This window comes from Ylistrum balloti, unplaced genomic scaffold (assembly GCF_031769215.1).
Source record: "Ylistrum balloti isolate Yb309-2 unplaced genomic scaffold, AGI_CSIRO_Ybal_v1 Utg371626, whole genome shotgun sequence".
Lineage (NCBI taxonomy): Eukaryota > Metazoa > Mollusca > Bivalvia > Pectinida > Pectinidae > Ylistrum > Ylistrum balloti.
In genome coordinates, this window is record NW_026782829.1 from 37,458 (window position 1) to 54,632 (window position 17,175).

At 35.3% G+C, this 17,175-nt stretch overlaps 1 protein-coding gene across 1 annotated transcript in view; it reads left to right on the plus strand.

The window, feature by feature from the left end:
* Window positions 1-5,578: 5,578 nt before the first annotated feature.
* Window positions 5,579-17,175, plus strand: part of LOC132563187 (tenascin-like) — a 32,616-nt gene continuing 21,019 nt past the window's right edge. Inside the window, exons 1-5 of the mRNA XM_060227939.1 lie at window positions 5,579-5,582; window positions 8,556-8,681; window positions 11,395-11,523; window positions 14,293-14,421; window positions 16,417-16,557. Of these exons, the coding sequence (XP_060083922.1) occupies window positions 5,579-5,582; window positions 8,556-8,681; window positions 11,395-11,523; window positions 14,293-14,421; window positions 16,417-16,557 (529 nt within the window). The remainder of the gene's footprint in view (window positions 5,583-8,555; window positions 8,682-11,394; window positions 11,524-14,292; window positions 14,422-16,416; window positions 16,558-17,175) is intronic.

Below are 17,175 nucleotides of genomic sequence, written 5' to 3' on the forward strand. Positions count from 1 at the left end.
GCTTTGATGTTTCCTAATACGCCTGTCCAGTTTATCCCACATATGCTCAGTGGGAGACATGTCGGGGCTATATGGGGATCATTCCAATGGCTGAATATTGTTTGCCATGAGAAAATCATGATAGTCTCGCAACATGCAGTCAAGCATTGTCTTACTGGAAAATTAGGTTATGATGTCTGAGAAGTGAAAGAACATATGGTTGGAGGACCAGGCCCCACTTGTATAAAACATCTCAACTTGAGATTTCCTCAAGTCGAGATTTTCCTCTGCTGTTATCTCCTCAAAAACAGCTTGCATAAAATTTTCTCAAGGAACAGGAGGAAGTCTTCAGCTAAGATGTCCTGAAATTCCTTGAGGAATTTTCATACAAGATATTTTCAAGGAGATATTAGCTGAGGAAAATCTGGGCTTGAGGAAATCTGAAATTGAGATATTTTATACAAGTGGGGCCTGGTCTCTGTATCGAACAGCATTGAGGTTTGGATCCAGGATCACTAAGGGGGATTTTACTTCATGGGAGATGCCTCCCCAAACTCTAACAGAAGCCCCACTGAATCTAGCTGCATTCAACCATGCATACGTTGGCAAAATGCTTCACGCATTTGCAGTATACCCTTTTTCTTCTGTCTGAGCGATACAGACAGATTCTAGACTCGTCCGTGAACATCACACGTCTCCACTGATACATCCCTAACCTATTCAGGCCATGTCTGTGCATCCAGTCAAGACACACTTGCCGCCTTGGAGGTATAAGAGGTGGCTTGACATAAGGTCAGCGTGCAATGATTCTCTCAGCACACAAACGGTTCCTGGCAGTTTGAGTATTGATGGGTCTGCCATGAGTACGTAAGGTATTTGATGCAGTCTCTATAACAATCTTGAATCTGTTTTGAAAGTATGACAGTCAAATCGCCCTGTCTTGTCATGCGGTCGTTACAAACAGCTGGCAGCTCCTGGGAAGATTGGGAAACTAACCCAGTAGCAAATGTGTATAGAGACAGTTAATTGTACCCAGGGCAATGCCAAACTGCCATGCGACAGCAGATTGGCTATGACCATCCATCAACATGGCAATTTCACTACCCCTCTGAATTTGCGTTAAGTGTGGCATCTCGATCAATGGTGAATTCAAAATGCCACATGGAATCGATAGATGGTGAATTCAAAATGCTACATGGAATCGATCAATGGTGAATTCAAAATGCCACATGGAATCGATCAATGGTGAATTCAAAATGCCAACGGGGAAAATAGATGTGGCTGAAATAATTTGAAAAATCTGGCTTGGCTTGATCATGCCACATGATTTTGACTAAAGAAACTCACAAAGTCAGACAATGATATCATCACGGTTGGCTGATTTTAAAGTAGATTGTCGAGAACAGAGATATTCTTGATGTAATACCTGACCAAATATTCAATTTTTTCTTTACAGCTAAGGTGTACTGCAGGGGGGAACTTTGTGCGTTTCTCTTTTTGTTGAGTTCATATAAATGTAAATTTGGTGGTTATTTCAAGAATAATGAGGGCGAATACCATATCCGGTTCCATCCATTTATTAGTTAAAACCCTAAAGACCCTACAACATAACATACATAAAACACATAAATACGATCCCTTACAATACATTAAATATTTCACGTAATATACATTACAGATAATATCACAGTTGTAATTATCTCAAAAGAGAGTTCAATTGTTCCACAATGTACATGTATAATTACTGTACTTATATTATATAAATACAAATACTTAGTTCAACATAAAAAAGGAATAAAGCGACACACTATAGCTATGGTACGTTACACGTTATTTAATAATTCAATAGAACATTATGTAATTATAAACAATATGTAATGTGAAAACATACCCCAACAATGGGTTAAGGGTCCTAAAGTAACATTTTAGGCAAATGAATCGTAGTTTATGATGATTACTGTAATTAAAACAACGCATATATAAGTAATTACAAAGTACGGGTCATTGTATATTTCAAACCGACGGTTCACAGTATTATAAGCGTATACAATAATGAATTTTGATAAATAAGTTTCTACATCATTACAAATGACGTTACACAAGATATATTACAATAATTGATGTTTCAAAGAAATAGGTAAAATATGACTTACAATTTACGGGACAAATGTGTTCGTAAGCCGGACGGAGGTTTCACTCGTCCGTAGCAGTCAATGTCCCCTTTGTCCACTAAAAACCCCGCCAAATACAGACAAAGACCAAAGAACGAAAACGAGACAATAACTGGACATATATAGACACACTACGTCACACGGGCAAACTGGACATATAGACGCAACATATATACATACATTTATAACGATCACAGACGGCGCGAAAATCCCAACGACGCGACGCTAGACAACAGCGGCCAAAATTACATAAAACTTAACCCTATTACATAAATGCTCTTGATGTTATATTACATATTTTCCATGCTTGAAAATATTCCCCTTTGATTCCTTATTTACTGCATTTTACATTTAAGTTTATGTTGTTTGAATGTTAAAAATTATCGTTTTATTTCCTTCACACAGATAATCTTGTTGTACAATGGAGGATGCCAGGCAGATGTGGGTACACCCTGTTCTGCTGATCCCAGTAACTGTACTACTGGGGAGATTTGTAATGTTGATACCTCATTGTGTGCCTGTAACACTGCAACACATTACACCAAAGATGGAATAGTCTGTGTTATCAGTAAGTGTTATTTTTTCTATAGTTTTGTTTCAAAAAATGACAATTTTACATACGGTTAACATCACAGTGAAGATGTCAATCCATCTTATAAATTCATATATGTGTGAAGTGTTCGATGCAAAGTATATAGATGAGCTATACAGAATCTCTGTTTCATGGTGTCTGTAGGGATTCTTAATAACTGTATATCACTTAAGTAAGTTAGATTTATTTGAATTCATGATATGGTCAACTTCTAAAAATATACAGTTTACTCCTAACACTTGCCTTCCCAATTGATATTTTTCCCCTAATAAGAGATAAAAAGACTCATTTCCATATGAATAGAAAAATGCCCTGGACCTGACAAATATGGAAGAAATAATAAACACCAACTTTATTGAATACTGTAATAAATGTGCATGAAGATAGAGTCGAAACTCTCAAAATTATCTCAAAATTCAAGCAACTGCAGAAAATATTTTGACTCGTCCGAATTTCAACTGACACAAAAATAAGGTTAACAACATCAGTTTCCTGACATTGATTATGTACGGTTGAATGAAGTAGGTTTATCATAGCACAGTACACAGTGGAAGAAACTGCATAGTTCAATCTATTATTTGAAATGGCAATAAGTAAACAGAAGAAATATACTTTTCTTTCTCCTTTCATTGTTTATTCATCCAAATTACAAACTATATAATACCAGTCAGCTACATTTGTACTCACTTTTTTTCGTGTACACCCTCCTTTCTGTCAAAGTACATACAGATCCTATATTTTACAGAATAATGATAACATGAAACTAAGATTTGCTTTTGATACACAACAGGAAATAATGTATGAAGCTACAGATCATATTAACATGACTTTACAATGAATGAATAAACATATGAAAAAGGCGATGGAGAGTTTTTACCTGTTATAGAGAACATGATGGAAGTACTAGACAAATTATGCACAGATATTAAAAAAAAAATGAAAAAATACTTTCAACACTGCATTGTCCAAGCACATAGAATAGTTTCTTTCGGAATTGTTGGTTTGCTGGTTTCGTCTTCATTGTTCCAAAAGAAGCACACAAACAAGTTAACTTTTCATGTCTTGTGTAAATGTGCTACTTGTTTAACATATAAGTCACTACAACATGATGTTGACACTTGTTAAGAAGCCGATATTTAATTGAATAATTAAACTGGTAATTAACCATTAGAGACCAAGTATTGTGTGAACACTGTTATATAGCCGTGTGTTATGTTATGCACAGGTAATATTCTACTCGGTGTAGGTATTAACCAATTTCTTCAAAAGACATGCCATACAAAATAATTCCTATTTCTTTATGTTTAATGCATGTAGAAAAACTGGTACAACTTTTTGAGAAAAAAAGAATTGTTAATAAATGTACAAATAACAATAGGAAATGAGAACATATAGTTAGAGTAATTGCCACATCTTTTTGACATGAAAAAAAATCAGTTAGAAATGGAACCATCGTGGGAGGGGGGGGGCTGACCATTTAAAACATGATATATTTTGTAAAAAAGTAATGCGGTATTACTAGGATGTGCAAGTTTTGATCAGAAGGTGAGGACCCTTTAAGCTTACATCTTCAGGATACCATGTTGTTTTGGGTTTATCCATCATGTTTTGTTAACTTGTCTTGTGCCAGGTGTAAACTTTTCATGTTTTAAACTTCTTAAATTTCACCAGCGAGATTAAGCTTAAACATCATGGAATTTTAAGCAAGTGTTGCTATTTTTTTTTCCACGTCGGTCTGAAATCCAATATGGTTGCCATATATGCCATCTTGAATAAAAGCATTTTAAACATTTCTAGTTTCATCATGGGTGCCATTGAGCTGAAATTTTGTGGAAATCTTGACAAAATGAAATGATTTTCTTTCAAAATATTCCATGCTGTTTTAACTATTTGATAATTATTCCCACTAGTAATACTTCTAGTGCTGTTATATAATTTACAAGTCTGATGTATTCAAATGACCGTTAAAGCTGATGTGCCTCCTATTTTAAATCTTTTGGTGTTAATGTTGTTTACTCTTGTTATAAATAAAAACATGACTTATTTGTGAAATTAGGTGCATTGTTTGAAGGAAAAATTTGAAAAATTCCAGAAAGAATGATTGGATTTTACCCAAATTTGGTCTGAAGCCAAATGAATAAACTTTGTTCAGACGATGGGTTTTTTTTAGCTGGAACAGGAGGGGTGAGGCCCAATAAGGAAAATAGAGAAAATTACTTTAAATCCTTCTCCTCCTGTAGGAATGATTGGATATTGCTCAAATTTGGTCTGAAGCATTTTTGGGTAAAGATAATTAAAATATTGTTTCTTAGCCCCCAGGACCTAAGGAACAGGACCAGAAAGGGGAAGTTTTACAACTTTCTAGCTCACCTGGCTAAGGGCCAAGATAAGGACAAAAGAAAAAACAACTCCTTTTTATTAACCAAAAAGCATAGAAGGATATTTAGCTGGTACTGTTGGCTCCTAGAATGAAGCGAAACAGAGGTTGCAAAAAGAAATTTCTTTAACCGATATTCAAGGTCAGAAGGGTAAAATTTTTATTAATATCTTTAAATGACTTCTTTAAAATCTATCTTGTTCTTTAGGAATTACAAGATAATGTCCAAATTTTTCTCCAAAACATGTTTGGGTAATGGAAAATCAGTTCGGTAAAACAATGGGTGTCAGTCTCTTGGGGCCAGATGGGCGGGGCCAAATAATGGAAATCTATGAAATTCTTTAAAATCTGTTTTGTTCTTTGGGAATGACAGGATATTGTCCATATTTGTCTGAAGCATGTTTGGATGTAGGGAAAGTAATTTTGTATAAATGGTGAGTCTCGGCACCTTGGGGCCAGATGGGTAGATCCCAACAGGGACAATCTATGAATTTCTTTAAAATCTGTATTGTTCTTCGGGAATGAAAGAATATTGTCCATATTTTGTCCACCCTCCATAAGATGCCCCTTGGAACTGGTGGTCTTTGCTTTTGTTGAGGTAGATATAGGTACCATCTAAGATAAGAATGACCTGATCACCATAAAGTACTTTGGTACATACGGTATTGTATGTGACTTGGTGTGATATATGGGCTGTACCAAGGTTATGGGGACAACTAAAGTGTTCAAAATATCAACAATTTTGTGAAAAAATCTTAACAGTGTGGCTATGGAGAGGTTAGTAAGCATGGTCATTTGGTTCCATGACAGATTAGTTTTAAGTTTTACCCCAACATACATAAACAGGTCTATTGCACTTGCACTTGAAGCTGAAAACAAGCTCAGATTCACACATGCCATACATGTCCTTAAATTGACTAAAGGTCAAGCCAGTCCATTGTAAATCTTAATTCTGGGGAATTCTCATGTTTGGTTACTTGATGTACAATTTCAAGCAAATCATTGATCACAACTGAGGAAATTAATCCACTCGGTTTACTTAGCATACTTGTTTACTGATTTTTGTATCAGAATGTAGAATGCTTCTATGAGATGTTCAGAATGTACACAAACATCAGGAGGACACCAAAGTGAATATTTATGGTTAAGAGAGTGACAAAAAGACTAAGGAATACTTTTACAGTCATCATTATACTCTAAACATAATGAACACTTCCAATGTGATGAGGAAGCATGTTTCAAATCTTATATGAGGAAGAGGTAGAAGTGTAGGGTTTATTTCATTGTCAATTAGATTATCCTCAGTCTCCTCAAAAGAAACCTTAGAATCATTATTACGCTGAGTGTCGTCCTATACCAGGTACACAATACGATAAAATGTGTACCTGGTGGAAAATTGGCCATCAGCTGCTTACCTCAGCTTCAGCTTGAATGTTGTTATGCAAGGAGATATACTGCCTCCTTATTGATTCATTAATAATGCACAGAATGCCACTTTGATATACATATCATATTTTAATAAACAAGAACAAGTATGGACCATGTGTGTCTTTTCTGTTTATAATCCAATGAGGCAAAATGTGATTTGATATCATTTTCAATGAAAGGCACATAGTAAAAATGAATGAAATTAAAATAAACATATATTTGGATAAAAAATAACATTCTGAATAAAATGTCAGAAATAAGAGTAGTTTACTGTTTCTGCCATCACAAGAAAATCTGTCCTTGGAACTTACTGGTCCCAGAATTTCATGAAATTTTCAATATTTTAGGTACATATATTTGGCCAAAGAAGGTGTAAATATTTTAGGTGAACAATAATGTTAAGGTAGTCAAACAGTTTTCCAAAAACTTGAATTTGTTGAAATTTTTATGAAAAATCATGATTCTTTCCCAGTTAAACTTCCATAACTTTTTTTATTGGTATTATTTGGCTTTACATTTGAGTTCAAAACATGCAGTAGACTTGAATCAAGAGGATTTGAACCAATCTAGTGGTTTATTATAGCTTTTTGAACAAGTTTTAGAGTAAGATGTGCACCCTGGCTTACACACATGACATGGATCATAAAATAAGTCAAATTACAGGCCATAGGTGAATTTTGGATTTTTAGGTCATCTGACCCGAAGGGTCCGATGACCTATAGTCATCATGCTTCGTCCGTCGTCGTCCGCCGTGCGCCGTCCGTAAACTTTTCATTCAAACAACTTCTTCTCAAATACTAGAAGGTCTAGGGGGCTAATACTTGGCACAGAGGATACTGGCATGGAGCTCTACCAAGTTTGTTCAAATGAATGACCTTGACCCACTTTAAAGGTCACAGGGGTCAAATATGTTAAAATCTTTAAACAACTTCTTCTCATTAACCAAAAGGCTCAGAGTGTAGATATTGGGCCTGTGACATGCTGGGATAAAGTGCTACTAAGTTTGTTCAAGTGAATGACCTTGACCTACGTTCAAGGTCACAGGGGCCAAATATGTTGAAATCTTTCAACGACTTCTCCTCAATAACCAAAAGGCTCAGATTGCTGATATTGTGCCTGTGGCATGCTGGGATGAAGGGCTATCAAGTTTGTTCAAATGAATGACCTTGAACAACTTTCAATGTCACAGGGGTCAAATATGTTAAAATCTTTAAATAACTTCTTCTCAAATACTAGAAGGCCTAGGGGGCTAATACTTGGCCCATAGCATGCTGGCATGGAGCCCTACAAAGTTTGTTCAAATGAATGACCTTGGCCCACTTTCAAGGTCACAGGGGTCAAATATGTTAAAATATACAAAGGACTTCATCTCAATAAGCAAAAGTCTGAGTGCCGATATTGGGTCTGTAGCATGCTGGGAGGAAAGGCTACCAAGTTTATTCAAATGAATGACCTCGACCCACTTTCAAGGTCACAGGGGTCAAATATGTTAAAATATACAAACGACTTCTTCTCAACAAGCAAAAGTCCATGAATGCTGATATTGGGCCCGTAAGATGCTTGGAGGAGAGGCTACCAAGTTTGTTCAAATGAATGACCTCAACCCACTTTCTAGGTTTGGCTTGCTTTTTGTCAGATGACCGTTAAGGCCCATGGGCCTCTTGTTTGAACATACATTCTTAGGAGCTTACTGGGATAATGCAAATAACACACAGTAAAAATTGAATCAGGATGTGGGCAATATTACATGTACTGTGAAACAGGTCCTCTGATCAAAAGCATCTTTGGATGAAGGGAACTTTTTTTTTATAAACATTGCATCTAAACCCCCTTGTGGAAGAGTGGAAAGGCCTTCTAGGGGAAAAAGACACAAATATTTCAAATACTTGTTTTTTAAAGAAGCAATTTCAGCAAACTAAACCATACAAGCAAATACACCCTCTATACATCTTGCTTTTTAAATATGATTTCCTTTATTCTTCACTAATTCTTGTATTTCTTTTTCCAGGAATCAAGGCTGGAGAGACAGGCTGTACTGGTATAACCAATGAGTGTACAGACATGTCTACCTGTGATGGTAGTACATGTACCTGTATTGCCAACTATTATGATAGTGGTGACACCTGTGTAGCAAGTAAGTATGTAGTACAGCTGCACTAACACCGAGGGAGGGTGCTTCCTATGAGATTATAAAAATGCTTCAACTAATATCAAAGAAATGTATTGAGTATTTAAACCTTTAACACAACACTTGACTGTTGTCTATGGAGGCATGGTGGTCAAGTGGTAGGACATTGGACTGGTGATCTAAGGATTGCTCGTTTGACTCCAGAGAATGAACACTGTGTTAGATAATTCATGCTTTGCTCTTTCTAATGGAGAATACAGATTAATGGGCAGTACTAGAAATATGGTATGCTAGTTGTAAGCATGGAATGGCAACTCTTACTGTGTGCTTCCCAGAGGGTTGAGAAAGGTTATTTCTTGTAGCAAAAAACCTGCTACCCACAGATGATAATTTGTGAAAGGCTTTGAGACAATTGTTGCTAAGATGGAGTAGTTTATTAAGGAAGCTTGAGTTATTATTAACATGATCTTAACATAGATATCATTATAATATTGTGTCTGGACCAATTCTAAATTGGAAGACAACTTGTGAAGACTAATTACATTCTGGATTGTAAAAAATCATTAACATGAATGTTCTTTAAAATGACATGTTTTACCGAAAATATCCCATTTCTGTTAGAGTTTAGTTGCCACTGGCGTATTAAAAGGAATATCAAATACACTAAAAGGTAGCCAAGAGTAATTCTATTGACCTCAAGGTATTTTAAAGTAAAAGAGAAAGATATCAATTTGTTTATTTGACCTTTCCACATTTGAGTCATTGATTTGTTTGTGATGTCATAATGTAATCAATTCATCCATTCTGTTCATATTCAATGGGAGATAATATTATGTTTGTTAAGAAGGAATTTGAAAACCTGGAAGATCCAAAGTGTTGAAATGGGGGCAGCAAATCTATTCTGGTGTCTTCAACATTTCCTTAGTAGAATTCATAGAAGAAATATAAAAGATGTTAATTCTGCAGGCCCAGGAACCAGTCTTAATCACTTTCTATGATCATGCAGTGGAGTACAGCAAGCTACATTAGCTAGGATTCTCTATTGTATCTCAACAGAAAACATAAGACAAACCATCCCCTATCATCAGGGCCATAGGTAGTCACAGGTTATGCACTGAGATATAACAGGGATATTCTTTCCTCTCCTCCTGCACATGTCATCTGTCATGAGATGCATCATATTAAGGAATATGGAGCCTGATGGATTTGCAGAAGTCCATAGAACATTATCAGTTTTGACAGGAACAAAATAGTTTTGATATGTTTCTCCATAAGGCAGTATATGATTCACATATGTAAGTGATCCATTACCCTGTAAATATATTCTCTATCTACTTGCTAGTAATCAGCAAAGCTCTACCAGTGTTTGTGTGGCAGGATTCTTTATAGATAGGACATCATGTTTTCTCTAACTTCGTTAATAGGGCTGGCCGATATAATCATTGGCCCTCATAATCATAAGATGTGTTAGTTCGTAAGTCATACTATTTAACACAGTTTAACTTGAGAAGATTATTCTAATTAGTACTAACCTAACATAGATGATATATAACTAGTGAAAAATAGTAGTACACAGTTATAACAAACATGATTGAAAAAATATCATGGACATAACATACTGTTTTTTACTGACAAAGTGCTACGTTACTGCCAAGGCTTGCTTGGGGTTGCTTAATTATAAGAGCATTGCCCTTTCTTGAAATTTTATGTCTGCAGCATATGTTTGCTTGCATTTAAATTGGGACATACAAAGAGGATGTGCGGTACTGTATCAAAGTCAGGGCCCATAACCTCTAAATTACTTAGGTAATGCCCTTTGTTAAAATTTTATGTTCAAAGCATAACTGTGAATGCATAAACATTGGTCATGCAATACAATGTGCAGTGTACCGATCAGGGTCTGTAATCCTTTAAATACAAAGTTAACTTCCTTTGTTCAATTGTTTTGTCCCGAGTATAACTTTACTTGCGTTTAAAATTGGTATGATTAAACTTGGTGTATTCATTTATCAAACAGGCGAGATGTGCAGGGTACCAAAGTCAGGGCACCAACCCCTTAATTACAGAATTATTGCCCAATGATAACATTTTTTTCCAATTAAATTGATTTTGGGAAGCAAATATCAGATTCACCGATAATTTTGTTTTAAGCTCTTTCTATTTGATGTGAGGGCATTATTATAGTGTTAGCCATGTTTGTTTGTCATGTTCCCATACAAGGCATCAGTTTCAAATGAATGTCATATATTTATAATCTCTCAACCGATTTGGTTTTTATTTACCTCATAGTGTCATTACATCAAATTTTACACCTAATGAGATTCTGATTAGCATAGAAGGGAGGACATTTATGTTCAATAGACATTTTCTAATTGAGTAAAGTGGCAAAAGGTATGAATAATGAAGGTCATTAAGATCAGACAGATTAATGTAATGATAAGTAAGACATGGTTAAATGTGATAACTAGACTAATTTTGGAAGTCATGAATATTGGCAACATCCACATTAATAGCTTGCTAGATGAAATATGTTTACAAACATTCTATTTTGATATCAGGTTTATGATTAATGTCCATTTGATCTGCTTGATGTGAACCCCTTTAGACTTGTGAGAGGAGATATTGGTGATGTAGGGCAGAACTGTTCTACAGTTTATATCCTTGGTGATATGATGTACAAATCATAAAGTATTTAATCTATTGATATTATTCATATTAGGAATCAAGGCTGGAGAGACAGGTTGTGCTGGTGGTATAACCAATGAGTGTACAGACATGTCTACCTGTAATAGTGGTACATGTACCTGTATTGCCAACTATTATGATGGTGGTGACACCTGTGTAGCAAGTAAGTGTGTAGTACAGCTGCACTAACACCGAGGGAGGGTGCTTCCTATGAGATTATAAAAATGCTTCAACTAATATCAAAGAAATGTATTGAGTATTTAAACCTTTAACACAACACTTGACTGTTGTCTATGGAGGCATGGTGGTCAAGTGGTAGGACATTGGACTGGTGATCTAAGGATTGCTCGTTTGACTCCAGAGAATGAACACTGTGTTAGATAATTCATGCTTTGCTCTTTCTAATGGAGAATAGAGATTAATGGGCAGTACTAGAAATATGGTATGCTAGTTGTAAGCATGGAATGGCAACTCTTACTGTGTGCTTCCCAGAGGGTTGAGAAAGGTTATTTCTTGTAGCAAAAAACCTGCTACCCACAGATGATAATTTGTGAAAGGCTTTGAGACAATTGTTGCTAAGATGGAGTAGTTTATTAAGGAAGCTTGAGTTATTATTAACATGATCTTAACATAGATATCATTATAATATTGTGTCTGGACCAATTTTAAATTGGAAGACAACTTGTGAAGACTAATTACATTCTGGATTGTAAAAAATCATTAACATGAATGTTCTTTAAAATGACATGTTTTACCGAAAATATCCCATTTCTGTTAGAGTTTAGTTGCCACTGGCGTATTAAAAGGAATATCAAATACACTAAAAGGTAGCCAAGAGTAATTCTATTGACCTCAAGGTATTTTAAAGTAAAAGAGAAAGATATCAATTTGTTTATTTGACCTTTCCACATTTGAGTCATTGATTTGTTTGTGATGTCATAATGTAATCAATTCATCCATTCTGTTCATATTCAATGGGAGATAATATTATGTTTGTTAAGAAGGAATTTGAAAACCTGGAAGATCCAAAGTGTTGAAATGGGGGCAGCAAATCTATTCTGGTGTCTTCAACATTTCCTTAGTAGAATTCATAGAAGAAATATAAAAGATGTTAATTCTGCAGGCCCAGGAACCAGTCTTAATCACTTTCTATGATCATGCAGTGGAGTACAGCAAGCTACATTAGCTAGGATTCTCTATTGTATCTCAACAGAAAACATAAGACAAACCATCCCCTATCATCAGGGCCATAGGTAGTCACAGGTTATGCACTGAGATATAACAGGGATATTCTTTCCTCTCCTCCTGCACATGTCATCTGTCATGAGATGCATCATATTAAGGAATATGGAGCCTGATGGATTTGCAGAAGTCCATAGAACATTATCAGTTTTGACAGGAACAAAATAGTTTTGATATGTTTCTCCATAAGGCAGTATATGATTCACATATGTAAGTGATCCATTACCATGTAAATATATTCTGTATCTACTTGCTAGTAATCAGCAAAGCTCTACCAGTGTTTGTGTGGCAGGATTCTTTATAGATAGGACATCATGATATATTTTCTCTAACTTCGTTAATAGGGCTGGCCGATATAATCATTGGCCCTCATAATCATAAGATGTGTTAGTTTGTAAATCATACTATTTAACACAGTTTAACTTGAGAAGATTATTCTAATTAGTACTATCCTAACATAGGTGATATATAACTAGTGTAAAATAATAGTACACAGTTATAACAAACATGATTGAAAAAATATCATGGACATAACATACTGTTTTTTACTGACAAAGTGCTACGTTCCACTGCCAAGGCTTGCTTGGGGTTGCTTAAAAGAATTATAAGAGCATTGCCCTTTCTTGTTTAATTCAAAAATTGTATGTCTGCAGCATATGTTTGCTTGCATTTAAATTGGGACATACAAAGAGGATGTGCTGGTACTGTGCCGGGAAAAGTCAGGGCCCATAACCTCTAAATTACTTAGGTAATGCCCTTTGTTAAAATTTTATGTTCAAAGCATAACTGTGGATGCATAAACATTGGTCATGCAATACAATGTGCAGTGTACCAAAATGTGAGAGGATACAAGGGTCTGTAATCCTTTAAATACAAAGTTGCCAACTTCCTTTGTTCAATTGTTTTGTCCCGTACTGTACCAAAGTATAACTTTACTTGCGTTTAAAATTGGTATGATTAAACTTGGTGTATTCATTTATCAAACAGGCGAGATGTGCAGGGTACCAAAGTCAGGGCACCAACCCCTTAATTACAGAATTATTGCCCATTGATAACATTTTGTTTCCAATTAAATTGATTTTGGGAAGCATTTATCAGATTCACCGATAATTTTGTTTTAAGCTCTTTCTATTCGATGTGAGGGCATTATTATAGTGTTAGCTGTGTTTGTTTGTCATGTCCCATACAAGGCATTGGTTTCAAATGAATGTCATATATTTATAATCTCTCAACCGATTTGGTTTTTATTTACCTCATAGTGTCATTACATCAAATTTTACACCTAATGAGATTCTGATTAGCATAGAAGGGAGGACATTTATGTTCTATAGTCATTTTCTAATTGAGTAAAGTGGCAAAATGTATGAATAATAAAGGTCATTAAGATCAGACAGATTAATGTAATGATAAGTAAGACATGGTTAAATGTGATGACTAGACTAATTTTGGAAGTCATGAAAATTGGCAACATCCACATTAATAGCTTGCTAGATGAAATATGTTTACAAACATCTTTATTTTGATATCAGGTTTGTGATTAATGTCCATTTGATCTGCTTGATGTGAACCCCTTTAGACTTGTGAGAGGAGATATTGGTGATGTAGGGCAGAACTGTTCTACAGTTTATATCCTTGGTGATATGATGTACAAATCATAAAGTATTTAATCTATTGATATTATTCATATTAGGAATCAAGGCTGGAGAGACAGGTTGTACTGGTGTTATACCCAATGAGTGTACAGACATGTCTACCTGTAATAGTGGTACATGTACCTGTATTGCCAACTATTATGATGGTGGTGACACCTGTGTAGCAAGTAAGTGTGTAGTACAGCTGCACTAACACCGAGGGAGGGTGCTTCCTATGAGATTATAAAAATGCTTCAACTAATATCAAAGAAATGTATTGAGTATTTAAACCTTTAACACAACACTTGACTGTTGTCTATGGAGGCATGGTGGTCAAGTGGTAGGACATTGGACTGGTGATCGAAGGATTGCTCGTTTGACTCCAGAGAATGAACACTGTGTTAGATAATTCATGCTTTGTTCTTTCTGATGGAGAATAGAGATTAATGGGCAGTACTAGAAATATGGTATGCTAGTTGTAAGCATGGAATGGCAACTCTTACTGTGTGCTTCCCAGAGGGTTGAGAAAGGTTATTTCTTGTAGCAAAAAACCTACTACCCACAGATGATAATTTGTGAAAGGCTTTGAGACAATTGTTGCTAAGATGGAGTAGTTTATTAAGGAAGCTTGAGTTATTATTAACATGATCTTACATAGATATCATTATAATATTGTGTCTGGATCAATTCTAAATTGGAAGACAACTTGTGAAGACTAATTACATTTTGGATTGTAAAAAATCATTAATATGAATGTTCTTTAAAATGACACGTTTTACTGAAAATGTCCCATTTCTGTTAGAGCTTAGTTGCCACTGGCGTATTAAAAGGACTATCAAATACACTAAAAGGTAGCCAAGAGTAATTCTATTGACCTCAAGGTATTTTAAAGTAAAAGAGAAAGATATCAATTTGTTTATTTGACCTTTCCACATTTGAGTCATTGATTTGTTTGTGATGTCATAATGTAATCAATTCATCCATTCTGTTCATATTCAATGGGAGATAATATTATGTTTGTTAAAAAGGAATTTGAAAACCTGGAAGATCCAAAGTGTTGAAATGGGGGCAGCAAATCTATTCTGGTGTCTCCAACGTTTCCTTAGTAGAATTCATAGAAGAAATATAAAAGATGTTAATTCTGCAGGCCCAGGAACCAGTCTCAATCACTTTCTATGATCATGCAGTGGAGTACAGTAAGCTACATTAGCTATGATTCTCTATTGTATCTCAACAGAAAACATAAGACAAACCATCCCCTATCATCAGGGCCATAGGTAGTCACAGGTTATGCACTGAGATATAACAGGGATATTCTTTCCTCTCCTCCTGCACATGTCATCTGTCATGAGATGCATCATATTAAGGAATATGGAGCCTGATGGATTTGCAGAAGTCCATAGAACATTATTAGTTTTGACAGGAACAAAATAGTTTTGATATGTTTCTCCATAAGGCAGTATATGATTCACATATGTAAGTGATCCATTACCATGTAAATATATTCTGTATCTACTTGCTAGTAATCAGCAAAGCTCTACCAGTGTTTGTGTGGCAGGATTCTTTATAGATAGGACATCATGTTTGATCTAACTTCGTTAATAGGGCTGGCCGATATAATCATTGGCCCTCATAATCATAAGATGTGTTAGTTCATAAGTCATACTATTTAACACAGTTTAACTTGAGAAGATTATTCTAATTAGTACTAACCTAACATAGGTGATATATAACTAGTGTAGAATAGTAGTACACAGTTATAACAAACATGATAGAAAAAATATCATGGACATAACATACTGTTTTTTACTGACAAAAGCTTTACTAAAATATTACTTGTGAAAATTGTAATCCACAATAAATTGGGAGGAGCTCACACTTCATTTCTACACTGTAATTTTGATATGTTTCATTTGAAAAGAGGAATTATTTTGCTGATTGGAAAAGTAAAAGAATGTTGTGGTAACTTTTGAAGAGGAGTTGTTTCCCCTTTTTGTGTAAGCAATGACTGTTGACCTTGTTTAATGTCAAATAACTGTGGATAAGATCCATACATTGGTGCACATAGGTTATTCCCGGTGATTAAATCTCTTTGATACTGCTTTCGTATTTATATCTGATGTAATTATGATATAGAGATTATGTTTACTGTGATGTACATTGTACCTGTTCTGTTTAACCAGAGGTTGTAGCCAATGGTAATTGTGCTGGTTTACCTACTGATGCATGTCGGGAAAACTCTGTCTGTACCAATAATAAGTGTACCTGTAACACTGGTTACTATGACAATGATGGCAGTGGAAGTTCTGGTGTCTGTGTGCAAAGTAAGTTATTAATCTCATAGAATTTTAGGATGAAAGCAAAGCCTTCCTCATGACGATTCATTTGTGATCCCAACAGTCAATGACTGGAAGGGTATATTTGTCAGTCTGCGTCACGATTTCTGAACAATTACTGGTGGTTCCTTTTTGGACTGATCAAACTGAATCATCATAAACTACTTTCTTTTCAGGATTGCTTGCTTTGAATTGCTCTAAATGGTGGTGTCCTGAAGGTTGAATGGTCCCAATCACCATCGCTGAACAATAACGCAAATTCAAGACGACCAATCAAACTGAAACTTGACAACACTGCTCTCTTATGAGTTGTGCTCACTTTGTATTGGTTTTTGGGTCAAAATGTGAGAGGTCAATATTACTGTTACAATGAATTGAAAATAAGTTTCTTTGGTATATTTACCCATTTATTTATCAGAATCAATTGACTGAAAAAATCCAGAACTTCACAAAGTGCTACGTTACTGCCAAGGCTTGCTTGGGGTTGCTTAATTATAAGAGCATTGCCCTTTCTTAAAATTGTATGTCTGCAGCATATGTTTGCTTGCATTTAAATTGGGACATACAAAGAGGATGTGCGGTACTGTACCAAAGTCAGGGCCCATA